At 44.6% G+C, this 14,595-nt stretch overlaps 2 protein-coding genes and 1 non-coding gene across 4 annotated transcripts; 1 reads left to right on the forward strand and 2 right to left on the reverse strand.

The window, feature by feature from the left end:
• Positions 1 to 927: 927 nt before the first annotated feature.
• Positions 928 to 10,099, reverse strand: eif3d (eukaryotic translation initiation factor 3, subunit D). Its single transcript, XM_023842703.2, has 16 exons — positions 9,962 to 10,099; positions 8,751 to 8,876; positions 8,365 to 8,410; positions 7,829 to 7,965; positions 7,535 to 7,620; positions 6,830 to 6,902; positions 6,616 to 6,731; positions 6,175 to 6,307; positions 5,628 to 5,775; positions 5,055 to 5,185; positions 4,414 to 4,499; positions 3,822 to 3,951; positions 2,979 to 3,121; positions 2,040 to 2,232; positions 1,278 to 1,371; positions 928 to 1,026 (listed from the first exon to the last, which is right to left on the reverse strand). Exons 2-16 carry the CDS (start codon positions 8,871 to 8,873, stop codon positions 1,013 to 1,015), a joined length of 1,653 nt encoding a protein of 550 aa, XP_023698471.1. The 5' UTR covers positions 8,874 to 8,876; positions 9,962 to 10,099; the 3' UTR covers positions 928 to 1,012.
• Positions 8,976 to 9,062, reverse strand: LOC111859740 (small Cajal body-specific RNA 18). Its single transcript, XR_002841883.1, has one exon.
• An 87-nt stretch (positions 10,100 to 10,186) lies between the features above and the next one.
• Positions 10,187 to 14,296, forward strand: LOC111859734 (protein CutA homolog). 2 transcript variants are annotated; one of them, XM_023842704.2, is made up of 7 exons: positions 10,187 to 10,317; positions 10,922 to 10,987; positions 11,609 to 11,757; positions 12,436 to 12,495; positions 12,585 to 12,630; positions 13,680 to 13,729; positions 14,017 to 14,296. In XM_023842704.2, the coding sequence occupies exons 2-7, from the start codon at positions 10,925 to 10,927 to the stop codon at positions 14,114 to 14,116; spliced, it is 468 nt and encodes a 155-aa protein (XP_023698472.1). In that variant the 5' UTR covers positions 10,187 to 10,317; positions 10,922 to 10,924; the 3' UTR covers positions 14,117 to 14,296. The 2 variants fall into 2 exon arrangements, with proteins under 2 accessions (XP_023698472.1, XP_023698473.1); XM_023842705.2 differs by having other exon boundaries at positions 10,270 to 10,369.
• Positions 14,297 to 14,595: the final 299 nt, after the last annotated feature.

Consider the following 14,595-nt stretch of genomic DNA (forward strand, 5'->3'; position numbering starts at 1 on the left):
AAAACAGTCTTTGCACAGATTATGAGGAGACATAAAGCTATGCATTTAGAGCACAGTGGCACATCAGATGTGCGAGCTGAAGCGGGAGCCAAATCACACACGGGCCTGGCGGGTGGGGACTCAGGCCGTTGTTCTCGCACGGCTTAGCACGTTCTCGCACGGCTTAGCACTACAGAGAACACTGCCCTGAGGTCATGGGCAGCCCGTGAGCCACGTCCCAGATACGTTAGCGTTTGTGACATGGGCAGCACAAAACTCCCCCAGTTTCCACACAACGATTCATTTTAGCTAACAAAAGAGGCTCCGGGTCAACGGAACTGCAGTGAAGTCCATCCTGACAATACAGCGGTCTTGGGCTTCAACCTGCACCGACACTGGTCACGTAGAGCCTTGGCCAAGCAACACCACCAGCACCCCCTAGCTGTAAAGAGCAAACAGAGTGCACCATCCGCGAGAGAGTGAAACGGGCAGAAGTTGGCGTACCCGGAGAAGATGGGTTGACAGGCACCTGCCAGACTATGGACAATGGAAGTTTTAGTTGTATGAATGATGCCAAAATACCAATTTTACGCCGGTGTCCTTTAAAAAAGAAGCATAGCCTCATGCGCATGTAACACTACAACAATTTACTTTTATGTCCAACAAGCCTGTTATGAATGATACAATAAAAATTAATGAATCTCTTTACCACCCAAGACGACAAAAATTTAAGTAATATACTCAGAGAGAGTAAAAAGGTTTGGTACTTAAACTGCAAACCCAAATGTGCCTTTGGGAGAGAAGAGTTTGTGTAAACAGTGTCTGCAGCATCATGTAATAACCAACCCATCTGAAACCTTCACCTATTTGACGCTCAGTGTAAGATCATCACCCCACACCATTGATATTGATAATTTACTCTGTACAAAAGACAGAAATTGCTTGAAATATTGTTTAATCTTTAATTTCACCACTGATGTAGGATTACATAATCACGGAGGGGTTTGCTTGTTTGGTCGAAGGTCTCCGCTTCTCAGTTCTCCTCATCTGAAGGACATGGAATAGAGAGATAAAAGGTGAGGAGATGTGATGCCGCCTGCAGCCCGATCACGTTTGAAGCTTAAAATGAATTGTGAACAAACCTACTTAACTTCACAACCAAACTGAAAGAGTAACCAGTCTTAAGATTACATCCTATTTCTGAAGTACTTGCATCAGAGACTTGCTTCAATTATATATGAGAAAAGCAGAGAAGACTCTCTGCTCCAGTAGGTAAAATATAACAAAGCCCTCTCCACCTTCATCCTCCTCGTCCTCCTCCTCATCCTCCTCATCTTCCTCTTCCTCTGAGCTGAAGGTCCCATCCGGGAGGCTGTAGACCCGGATTACTTGCTGTGGACCAGAAGACACATGAGCACACAATCTGGTGTTGCCTCATAGCATTTTCTCAGGGTACACTGAATCCAATAGAGCACGGACATGTATTACAAAGCTGGATTTCTTGCTAAGCCGGATAGCTTATAAGATTTAAGGTAGCACAGTTTAAATGGACATTGGGCTGTTTCTCCGTATGCGTACTTGACCGTTCTTGTGTTCTCGCGTACCCGTTTACATCATCTTCCATTCCTGATGACCAGTTCCAACACTCAAGAACAGAAGTACTGAGGACCGTAAAAAGCCCTGGTTGTGGTTCTTGCTCCTACTCAAACATCAAAGACGCATCGGCTGCATCTTCCCTGAATGAGACCAATCCAAGCTTGTTCTTGGGAAGCAAGTTAGCAAGACTGGTCTTGCCAAAACCACAAGTATGATCTTTGCGTTCTTGGTATTGAGAAACACCTTTTTATCTTCGTTCACTTAAGTTTAGCCTAGACTACCTTAAATCCCACAACTTATCCATTTAACTCTTACAGGCTCCACGTCAAGACCAACAGTTAATAACAAGCTGCCTTAAAACAGTGACGAGTTACCCGTCAGCACTTTGTTGAACACACTGCACCAGAGAAATCCAAACATCCAACAGGCATCTGCTGAGCCAGGACGCCACAGTGCGGCCTCACCTTGTTGGGGTCCTTCAGGATGAGGTACTTCCCCTCGTCCAGCTTACGGCAGATGTCGATGACGCAGCGCAGGATTCCCCAGGCGTTCTCCATGCTCAGGTTGATCTGGCTGGCAAACTCGTTGGGCTTGAACTGCTGCGTGCCGAGGACCACGTGCCGCGAAGAGTCCTTTACGTGGTAGCGGGACACGTACCTGCAGGAAGCCGGCTGCTCAGTTTACACCCCCAACGCAGACCCAGTATCCCCACTACATACCGTGCATTAATACTGGACTGGCCTATAGCTACAGGTTAATGCTACTACTTGCTAGAGTAGAATATGTATGAAGGCTTCGGTAATCGTTTTTTCGTTGCTGTGGTTTCCATTAAACCCACATAAATTATGCAAGTTACTTCAAAATACTTGCTAAATTCTGTAAAAAAACAAACAAAAAAAAAAACACTAAAAGCTAAGAATAATGTGGAATAGGGACAGAGGAACAAAATTTACCCACTCCCCCCCCCCCCCACCCCCACCATTTTATTATTTATGGTTCTACTCAACCCATAAGCTTAGGCTAAGAAACAAGCAGCTCGCAAACGGACTAAAACCTCTGTCCCTCCCTGAAGAATCACCAGTGACACACAAAGATGTTGAACAAAATGACCAGGAGGGCAGAAATGAGCTTACAGTTTGTGTGCCGTGGTTAGAGATAAATGAACGGGGCCTGCACCCTAACATCAAAGGCCATGCATGACGATTTCAGCAGACATGGAATCTCCACCACCAGGTCTGACCCGCTGAGATGCGCTTCTGGACCTTAGACATGGCCTCCATCCGCAGAGGAGGTCCGTACATTAAAAACGCTGCGTAATATTTAGGCTTATCGTGAGTCATGTGTGGCCAAGTCTAACCGCTACCCCCCCGATTCCCCTATGCTCCCCCCCCATGATATCTCACCCCAGCTTGAGGTACTCGGAGCCGGCCAGTATGGCGCAGCAGGTCCAGCGGGCCAGCTTGTAGCTGTTGTTCTTCAGCTCTGTGGCCAGAACGGCCCCCCTCTGGGAGTCCAGTTTCTGGCGCCAGTCCACGCCATTGCAGTACTGGGGGGGGGGGGGTGAGGAATACAAGCATCCAATTGGCAGGGACACTCCAGAAACACAAACACACACTCCTTTGAGAGGACTTCCCATCGACTTGGGACCATGTACGGTTCCTGTCTCCTTCCCAATAAAGGTCAAACACACTTTCAAAATTCCCTTTTCAAAAGGAGCAAATTTTAAAAACTATCATTAAAAAACAAAGGTACTTTTCCATTTGTAATAAAACGACCCTGGAAGGACAGATCGTGCCCATCCTGGGCTGAGTAACAACACGGGTCTATCTGACCCCCAGGTCCGTCCACAAGTACAAGAGCCCAACTGTAACAAACAAAACAAACATGACATCCCCCCAAGCATCTCTGTAATTCCCATTATCATGCAGAGTTACTTGTATTTATATTAAACTAATTTACATTAATTAAATTATTTATATATACATGAAAAACACAGCCATATACTGTCATCCATAACAGTGAACTATGCATAGAAACAAGTCTTAAGACAAGGGACAGTATATTCAGAGAATCCTTCAAACTGACTTTCATGAATGTTTAACATAAAAGCATTACTAGGTAATATTATCTTGTTTGTTCTTCCGCCTGTCTGATACACCAGTGGTGCTGACTCTGAAATTAATCGATGGATGGATGCTGTGACTGACAGGGAGGGACAACAGACACTCAGCTTTGCTTCCTCTTACCCTGGAATCCCACTCGTTCAAGGTCTTGATGTTAATGAAGGACACCTCCCCGCTGGCCCCTGTCATCACGCCATCGTGCTCGCAGCGCACTATCAGGTCGATGTCGTCGCCCAGCTTCCACCGGCGGTACCTGCGGAGAAACGAGCACTGCATCTGCGCGCGGCCGAGGAATGGGGAATGGCGCCGGAATGCCGCGCGGCCGAGGAATGGGAATGGCGCCGGAATGCCACACGACCGAGGAATGGGAATGGCGCCGGAATGCCACACGACCGAGGAATGGGAATGGCGCCGGAATGCTGCATGGCCGAGGAATGGGAATGGCGCCGGAATGGCGCGCGGCCGAGGGGGAACAGCGCCGGAATGGCGCGCGGCCGAGGAATGGGAATGGCTAGAAGCAGGACTTTGTGACCAAGAGGCTGAATTCCTCCTGAGCCCCATGAGCCGAAGCGACCAAAAGACGCAATAAGAACGTTTAAATAAATCAGCAGCCACCCAGTTAAAATGACGCACACAATCCTACAGCAAGAGGAGCGGCAGGACGGGGAGGGGCAGGCCGGGGAAGGGCAGGACGGGGAAGGGCAGGACGGCTCACCTGTAGGCCACAGAAGCCACTTCACTCTTATCCATGTCCTCTTCCACAAAGGGGTTTGAGTTGGGGAACTTGTACCGCTCTCCTCCCTAAAACGGCAATTTAAAAGTAACTATTCTCCAAGCACAGCACTTTCTAGCAACTCGGAGATAAATATCTCTGGCCTGAGGGCATCACTCATGGGAGTTTTATTTAGAAAAATATATTCTGAGGGCAGAACGAAAAATGATTAGTTCAGAGAGGATAACAGATCAGGCTGCAGAGGAGACGGGACTAAGACATCTGATTGCTTGGTCTTGCCTCGTCTAGTTACTTGGATCCAAGTTCTCTACAACCTGATTGGTTATCCTCTCTGAAGCAGTTTTTTTTTTTCTGCCCTCAGAACATTTTTTTGTAAGTTAAACTCCCATGAGCGAGTGCACCACCGTGCATGACTGTGTCAATGATAAATGGACGGATACAAATAAGAGACCTATATGTTGCATCTATTAGCAGTCCATTGAGTGCAGTTTGGCCCACTAACATTACAGGGACTATGTGTGATTAGAAGTTAGGGAATCGTTTATGTTTTAGCCTAGAACCGGACTTGAGAAGCAAAGGCGTAAACAAACCCCATTTGGGTCTGGATGACAGCAGAGACCTACCATGCGAAGGCATTGCTGGGAGAAGTTATGGTTGATATAGGTAGCTTCCATGGCCAAGTTCCGCGGCGAGTTGAAAGAGTTGCCCTCATCCTGCGGGGGCTCGTTGGCGGTCTCGCTCACCGTGAGCAGGTCTGGGAGGGGGGGGGTACAAAAAGCAATGAGAGATGTCAAAGAGCCAGGTTCAATACCATTTAATGACAAATGGCGCTAGCAGATCAGATTGCTAATCCAGGACAGTGTTGGGAGGAAAAGCCTCACTCAGGGAAAACCACACACATCTGACCAGCCTCAGATCCAGCGAGCCAGAGGCACTGCTAAAATCTGTTAAACATCTTCACAGTGTGGTTTAGTTATCGCAATCGAAGCAACATTCAAATTTAAGATGACAATTTGTTTTGTTTTTTTTTTTAGATTTCAGGTTAAGATCCTCGACCTGGTGTCAGGACAGGCGGTGGATGAGGACCTCTCAAAATCTTAAAATCATAATTGATCAGGAGGTCAGACATGGATTTACTGCCTGGGTCACATACAGCACAAGCAAGCGGAGCATAAACGTAAAGAAGCACGGCTCACCGAAGTCGGAGTTGTCCCTCTTGTCGAAGAAGAGCTTGTTGCCGACTCTCTGCACGATGATGTCCCAGGAGTTGACTGAGCGCGTGCAGCACATCAGCGTGGCCAGGATGGCGTCGGTGGCAAAAACGTTACCCTGGGTCTTTGCCAGCTGGGGCAGGAGCAGCACAGGGAGGAACTAGTCAAGCAGCAGCACAAGCAACAGGCGCCATGGGAACAGACGCAGCCCAAGAGACCCACCCTACAACTGCTTAGCTCGTCCTGCTTAGGGCCAGTGACACCCAGGAATGACATCAGCACTAAATGCGATCGTCTTTTAAGCGATTTTACATTTCACTGATTTAGCAGACACTTATCTAAAGTGACATACATTTTAAGGGGGGGGGGGGTTTAATGCCTTGCTCAGGTAAAACCTGGGATTTGAACCAGTGACCATCTGATTATAGGCACAGCATTTCAACCCACTGAGGTCAACTTTAGCCTCTTCAGCCTAAACATCCAAATCTCAAACCTAGTCACCTTAAGCAATTGACCCTTTGGGAAGGCCTACCTTGCGGATGACGGGGTCATCGGTGGTGGTGACCGTGTGAAAGATCCTCTTGATGCTCTTGAGGGGCTTCTCGTTGCGAGTGGTGATTCGATCAAAGGCCTTGTCGTAGTACTCCAGGGCACCACAGCACTCGCTGGGGGGGCGGTTAGGGGATGAGCAAAGGAGCACAGATTGAAGGTACATTAAGGTAAAACAAAAAAAAGGAAGAGCCAATTAAAGGTATATTAAGGTAAAGCAAAAAAGGAACAGAGCCAATTAAAGGTTTATTAAAGTAGAACAAAAAATAAACACTACATATAGCCTTTCTGGTTCCCTTCCCAAACCCACTGCCCCCCCCCCCCCCAAAACCTCAATGGATAGAGAATCACAAATGAAGGCAAACTGAAGTTGGGTTGAGTTTGGATGCTAATGGCGCTCCAGAGACCAAAAGGCAACACTCACATGTCAGCGGGGTCAGCCACCTCCATGTACCTCATCTTCATCAACCTGGGGAAGTCCATCTCCTCCTTCACCTCCCAGTCGCTACGTACCTCCACTGATGAGTCTCTGGGCTTCAGCTGTGCATTAAATATAGGGAGGCTAGAGTGTTAGGGGAGGTACAGGAGGGGGGGGGCGTCTAACAAAAATCCACAAATGGCAGAATCGATTTCATTACCTGAGACTTCTGGTCCCACTTCTGACGGACGCCAAACTGCTTCTGGAACTTCTTCTGCAGCCGCATGCGATCCCTGGGCAGACGGAAACGGACAGGAGTTCAGGCGGAGGGGGGTCAGTCCCACGCTGTGTACCAGAGACCACAGCTTACACTTTAGTTTGCTACGGCATTAAGCGCGAGGGAAGCGTGCCGCCTCAAATCTTCGTGAATGTGCACGATGAGGCTGATTTTCAATGCAACACTAATACCAGATTTTAACAAGCCTCTTTCCTTTTAGGTTTTCGCCTAAAGCTGGAGCTGAAAAAGCAGATAAGAACTCTGGTTCAGACCAGAAAACTGGAAGGAAAATGAAAGCTCTTCCGTTCTATCCCAAAGTCTAACCAGATTATGAAAAAGGCACGAATAAAATTATGAAGAACCAAGTACTGAAGAACTGTACAGTGCCACGTCAGGCTGGCGTTTCGGTAAACTGTTTATCCAGATTTAAACATAGTAAACCAAAAAAAGACACACGCGGGAACTGACGGAAATCATCAGGCGGCTGAAAAACAAAAGGCCAACATAGTACATGGTGCAGCTACACGGTGCTGTACCCGCCCATCACCAAACAGGGCTGGTGTGACGGCAGGGGGTGGCATGGCAGCACAGGGGTTCAGAGCGTAATGCTCCCCACATAAACATGCCGAGTCCAGCCGGCCTACTCGCCTCTCTTTTTGCTTGGCGCTCTTGGGCAGCGTCTGCATGTTGAACTGCGTCATGTTCCTTCGGTCCTTGTCTCTGCGCAAGTTCCTCTGGGGAAGGAAGGTTGGTCGGTTACAGAAGTCAGTCAGTCAAAAACCACTGAACACATTCACAGCAACCAATCAGCTGAGCAGACTTGACTGCCAAACAGGCCACGCCCTCCATACAGCCACCGCCCATGATTGAGCCTGTTCCAGGGCGGGACGAGGGCAACACATGCGTCGCAGAGATAAGAGGCATTCGGGGTGACAGGCACACCTGTGCAAAACGCATGCGGTTTCTCTGGTAGGCCGTCTTCTGCGTCTTGGCTGTGTCCACTAGCTGGAAGCTCGTTTCGTCCTCTTCATGGAAGTAGGCATATTGGCTGCCCCCACCAAACTGGGAGGAATACTTATCTGAAGGATACAAATCCCTGTGTCACTATTCACATACATTGACACATATTAGGCTCTACATGCATTTCTAAAACAATGAGTTTGTCGGCACAGTGATCCAGAGTGATTCCAGTAGTCTTAGTCTAAGTCCCACACCCCCTTGTTTAACATTAAGCTTTTATGCAGCTTTTCCAACTGCTCAAACGAAACTGTTGACAGTTATTAGACTTAGACTGCAATGGACTTCACCAGATACTTCTCTTAAGTGTGTGTGTGTGTGTGTGTGTGTGTGTGTATGTATATATATATATATATATATATATATATATATATATATATATATTTATTTATTTATTTTTTTAAATCAATCCAACAGAAAGCTGGATTAAATTTTGTATGTCTATAACCATTTTAACTCACTTGTGTATCTCTTGTCCTGGTACGTCGCCCCGGTCCAATCAGCTACCTATCAAATATTAAATTGTGAAGATGATAAATGAAGCGTACTTCAAAACACACATCTAAGCCACACATCACTGAATCATACGCCTATTAGCACATATTAAAATTATTGACAAACTACATCATTACTATGGCCTGTTGATTGGACCTTAAAATCAGCTTAACTTTCCCCATATATAGCTAGATATGTTATTGCACAGACAAATGTTTTAGGATGAATTTTACAGGAAATGCCATCCAGGGATTTTTAGCTGCAGAATTCAGGTCAGGATGTCACAGAATCACAGGGGCAGTGCAAGTCGCCTGCCACAGTCACGGGCAGCTTAAGGCACGCTCCTACCCACCTTGCCCAGCCGGTCCCCCTTGCTGAAGGGCTGGTAGGGCATGTCTTTAAACTTCTCTGGGACTGCACAGGGACCCCAGCCATGGGGGTTGTCCTGGATGACAGGGGCGTGGAATTTCGCCATAGCCTGTGGGGAATGAAGGTAGTACAGTTACTTTATTTCCTCATCGATTCATATGCAATGTTCCCAAAAAAAAAAAAGCATAATCAGCCTGCGCTTTCCTGATGGTCTCAGACGATGCTCAGCACTGCTATCTCCAACCATGCCCAAGGCATAAGTCAGCTTGCGCAGTGGACTAGTCATCACAGACCACGGGAAACAGCCAAATATTCATGCCAACACTGAGGGTGATCACGATCGCTTACTAACATACGGTGTTTAACACGGAATGGCAGTAACTTTGGAGACACATCATGCAAATGCAGTTTCAAACGCATGATACACCGTGACCAATGAATACGGAATTAATGCAAACGGCTTAAATCCCCAACCTAACCAACTGACTGGGAATGCCATGCATTTACACATTTTCGGCAACAGGGCATAACGTTACAGAAACAGGTTAAACAGCTTAGCCATGGAAACGACCGCGACTCCTGCAGAATTAAGCTGCATCCCAACGCCGGTAAAAAAAAACGGCAGTAGAAACGATGAACATGCAAATTCAAAAAACGTTTACGTCCGCATTACAAATAGTTGGTTTCCCGTAAAAATTTGGACAGCTTTTATTCGTTTCTGCAAATTAAAACATTTACACGAGTCAACGAGGCCTATTACTGGACTCAGAAATAGGTCGCATCTTTTAGCATTAAGACATTTATCATACTAACGCCTCTACTTAATATCCAAAATGCTGATACAGCAGACACTACAGTTTCACATTTGCCAACTTAATCTATAGATGCCAGCTAAAACACAGCAATTTAGTTACACTACGTCATTCTCTACATTCAGTCAACAAACGTGATATTTACGGTTAAACAGCCTAATTAAACTACTACATAAAATCAGAATCACTTCCCATCTGTGTCTTCGGCATAAATTAAAACTTACAATAACCGTTCAGAATTGCAATTTTGAAGCGACTTGCCGAAACGTCAAGCAGATAAGACAAAAAGAGACCAAACAACACAAATGCAAAAAAAATGTACGTAAATGACACATTCTACATTACCCAATACCCCTCACACACATATATCCGTATTTATTACCTTAAAGTATTATTGGATGTTACGGATGACTATTGGATTTATAATTTTTAAATCCACGACTTCCAGTATGAGAAATTTGGAAACTCGCCGGCGGAAAAGCCGTAAAGCAGAATCCGTTTCCGGCCGTGATGTCACAGACCGCCTTTACCAGTGACAAAGAGAAAGAGACTGTAAAATTACCATATTAAATATATTATAGATATATTCAATTATCGTAAATAGACATATTATCTGTGGCCAATGTTGTTTCAATAAAAATATACAATTAATTAGGAAACAAACCAAATGTCGCAAACAATACGCTTTACGGCAGGAAGCTGGGGCTGAAACTTCTGCACAAACGAGAAGGGTGGACGGTAAAGGGCCGTAGTGCGATTGTTGCCGCTTCATTCTGTCTGCTGTTTTTGCGTATGCATTGTTGTTATTGCTGTTTTGTTATACCCCCGTGTTTTTTAATTTGGTGGTGTTAGTTTTACACCAACAGATATTCCAGTTAAACTAACGTAGCAACACTATGGGTAGTTGCCTGATACATTCAGCGGGCGCGAGCCCAGCCCACACCCCCTTGTTTAACATTAAGCTTTTATGCAGCTTTTCCAACTGCTCAGACGAAACTGTTGACAGTTATTATTGAAGTCCTTTGATGTAGTTAAGATGCTTGTAGAAATGCCGTTTAATGTACTTTAGGTTTCCATTATCGTGCCTCAAAATAAATTTGAAAACAAATATTGATTTCAGTCTTGCTTCATGTATCAGATAATTGGATTCTGTTATTTTAAATTGCCGTCGGAGAAATGAACTTATTCATGTTCTTATTTTCTTAATAATAGGATTATAATTTAACCCCATATCGCCGAAGAACAACCACCATGACACATGCACCCAGCATAGAATGTTACACACACACACACACACACACACACACCATCTGTAATATTAATAATAGTGTTCTCTATATAGGCAATGCGCTTTGGACTCAACAGTGTAGAGGGACTGAAAAACACAAACTTAAGAACCGTCTTTGTGGTAAGTTACTATAAACAAATACCCGGACTATAATAAAGGCAAACGCTTTTCAAGCAAATGTATGGAATTACAGTGCATGCAATTTTGCCTGTATGTTTAGGCTGAGTTGGTGTGTACTGGGCCCAGGTTTACATGGGTGTCTAACTGCGTAGCACCTCAGATTCATAATGTGCAACTTCAGGAGCGATTGTACTCCCTCAGTTATTTTAAATGCACCCAGATTTTACTGTAAAGGATGGAAATTAGAGTTTAATTCACTTTGGTCATCTTCATGTATCTTGAATTGCACAGTATTTAGATTTCAACAGCAATTTTTCAGTATCTCATAAGCAGCAACTTAAGCTCAAGGTGCACTGATTGTGTCTTAATTCACATCAAACATTAAATTGAATCTCTTCATTAGCTATAATGTTATGCAAATTTAAACAGTGCAAAATGTAAACTGTTTCTAAGTTAAAGCATCTGTGTTGTAAACATTTGTGCGTCTTGTTAAAAAGCAAATAATGTCTTCCCTTGCCTGCTTTACAAGTGTGTTTGGGTAACTTGACATTTTCAGTTGGGGTTTCAACGAAGGCTGTGAACCAATCGTGATCATTATTTCTGTGTCCATTGCACATCCAGACAGTAGCGTTGGGTGCATTGATGCTCCCGCTGCTGAGAACTGTGGGACTGCGAGCATTCTCAATGGCGTCGGAAACATATTCGTCTGGCACACATTCTGCTGCTTTTGTCACCTGTCCTAATGAGCAGGTGGCCAAAGATCTGGCCAGGTAACAATTTCAAACCTAGCGACGATATCTGGCTGTTGATATATTCTTAAAACAATGGGTTTACCAACACAAGGAGTAAGAATTATAAACAGTTATTATAAAACGAGTTTCTGAACAACCTTTCACCTTTAAAGCAACAGTTCTTCTTTTATAGAGAATTTTTGGTAACACATTGAAAAATTGGGATTTACAGGTGGGGGTTTCTGACTGACTAAATGGAGTGATGAGATCTGGGGACAGTGAATGAAAATTAAAAGAAAATGTTTTCAAAAATAAGGCTTCATAAATTTTGAGAGTGTATCGGAAACCAAAATCCCGGTTAGTCCTTAGAGACAGAATGAGTGTAGCTTTTTTTGAATCCTGTCGAAATCAGATGTCTAGTTATTATCCGTTGAGAATGAGGTCTGCACCATATGTGCTGAGCAGAAAACAGAAGAGGCCGGACGAAATGATGGTTAAGAATTATACCTAAAGCAGAAGTGGAAAGAGGCAGTAGATGGTTCATAGATACAGACCAGAAGCTTGTTTGCTCATGTGCAATGAGGGCTGCTCATTATAGTACCCTTGAAGAAGATGATTAACCTGAATTGATTCACTAAAATACTGGTTGCTTTAGGCAAACCTGATATATAAGTGTGCTTACTTCCCCGTGTTCATGGTGTGATGCTGTCTCCACAGAGGCATGGTGGAGAAGAAACTAGCAGCCTGTGTTAACATTGTGCCCAAGATCACATCCGTGTAAGTGTGAATTGCACCAATGCAGTGTGGTGTGAAGATCCGCTACTGGCCGGCAACCTAAAGGCTGAGCTCTGCCTGTTATCTTCCAGGTACGAGTGGCAGGGGAAGATTGAGGAGGACAGTGAGGTCTTGCTGGTGAGTGTCTTTGTTCCTGGCGTGCATTGCTCACCTTGTGAAGAGCTTGTTAAAATTTATACGTGTGAATGTCTGTGTGTCTAAATACAATGATGAGCCAAACCTTTGCGACCACCCCCATTTGAAGCGAATAATGCTGACTAATAAATGTGTCAAGCTCTGAGATATATTAGATGTCAAGCTAACATTCCGTAGCCTACTTGAAGTCGACATGTTGAACGCAGAAATGGACAGGGGTAAAGATCTGAGTGATTCTGACAACGGCTGAATCATTATGGTCAGACAACTGGGCCAGAGCATCTCAGAAACGGCAATGTGATGTTTATGGTCGGCCATGGTGAATTCCTACTGTGAGAGGTCTGAGGAGGGAAAAACCATGAATTGCTGTCAAGGTGTTGGGCGACCAGGACTTATCAATGTAGGCTTTGAATGAACAACAACAACAACAAATTTATTTTTGTGTAGCGCGTTTTCACAACATTACATGAAGGTTATCCTGTCTGGTACAAAGCTGCAGAAGGGCTACTGTGGCAGATAATTGTAAAGATGGTCACAGGAGTAATATGTCCTATGTCCTGTCACACAGGCCGCGTGCACAAACACACACACACACAGACGCACGCACGCATACACACGCACGCACGTACACACACACACACACACACAGCTTCTATGAGTTGCATTGGCTAACCTTTGGAGATTCATTGTTGTAGTTGGTGTAGTAACCAAGAAATGGGCAAGTTGTCCCCAACAGCAATACAATGGCAAAATCATTTACTGTTAATTTGATGTGAAATGCTTGTTACAGACTTGTGAAATTCTACTTTTAATCTCAGTCTATAAATATTTGATTAACTGACATTGTAAAATATATTAGGAGTATGTTAAAAGCCCAAGTGAATATGGTTGGCTGTAATATAATAGTCTTTTGAGCATAGTTGAGTTCAGTAAGGTTTTTGGCCTGAAATGTTAAAAATACTTTATACGTGTAGCCTCCGTAATGAATTACTGACATTGTGGTACTGTGGTGTGATTTTAATCCATGCCAGATGATTAAAACCAGAAGTTCGAAAGTTTCAGCCCTGGCAGAATATGTAAGGTAAGTAGAAAATAGCTATCTCCTTATGGGTTAAGTATGCACAATTGGACACTAAATGCTTATAAATTATTCATTTTAAGATTTATTTTAGACGTGCTCAAACCTCCCCTTGAAAATGAGTCGCTCTTCAGTTTTTACCTCCCACTGCGGGTGTGTAAATAAACAAGATCTTAACATGCTGTTATTTATGTAAAATATAGCGTGTGCTTCCTTCCTGCCTGGTTGTTGAGAATCCCGCAGACTAAATGCTGTCAATGAGGCAGATATGTTGCCTTTTTTGACTGCAGGTCGAATCACCCCTATGAGGTGGCAGAGGTGATCAGCCTGCCCATCGAGCAGGGAAACCCACCTTACCTAAAGTGGCTGGGTGAGACTGTGCCAGAATAAACGCACCTCTCCCCCAGAACACCCCTTCCCTGGCTGCTACCATCTTCCAAATGGCACCGAATCCATATGCATCAACCAACGAAAAAAAGTCAGTCCGAAAGAATTGATCTAAAGTATTTCCCATACCTATTTTGTTCTGTTTGTTTGTACTGAAATGGAAATAAAATTGTTCGAAACAAAGGCCCTTAAAGATTGTCATATATATGAGTCATCACACGGGACTCTATTTTTGTGGTGGTGTTTCTATCAGACTTTAGAAAGCATCCGTAACGTTTAACGGCAACGTCAGGTATCTGAATTATTTCACGGTGCACGTCCGTCGCTAGATGGAGACATTTCCCCGCTGTGCGGCACTCCTCGCTATGCAGAGACATACAAGAGAGAAGCTCTCCGGTGGCTTCAACCCTGTTTATCTGAATTATACAACACTGTGTGCAAATCATTCTGTTTAAACATGCCGTATTAATTAAGTGTTATTA

The sequence above is a fragment of the Paramormyrops kingsleyae genome, chromosome 5 (assembly GCF_048594095.1).
Source record: "Paramormyrops kingsleyae isolate MSU_618 chromosome 5, PKINGS_0.4, whole genome shotgun sequence".
Lineage (NCBI taxonomy): Eukaryota > Metazoa > Chordata > Actinopteri > Osteoglossiformes > Mormyridae > Paramormyrops > Paramormyrops kingsleyae.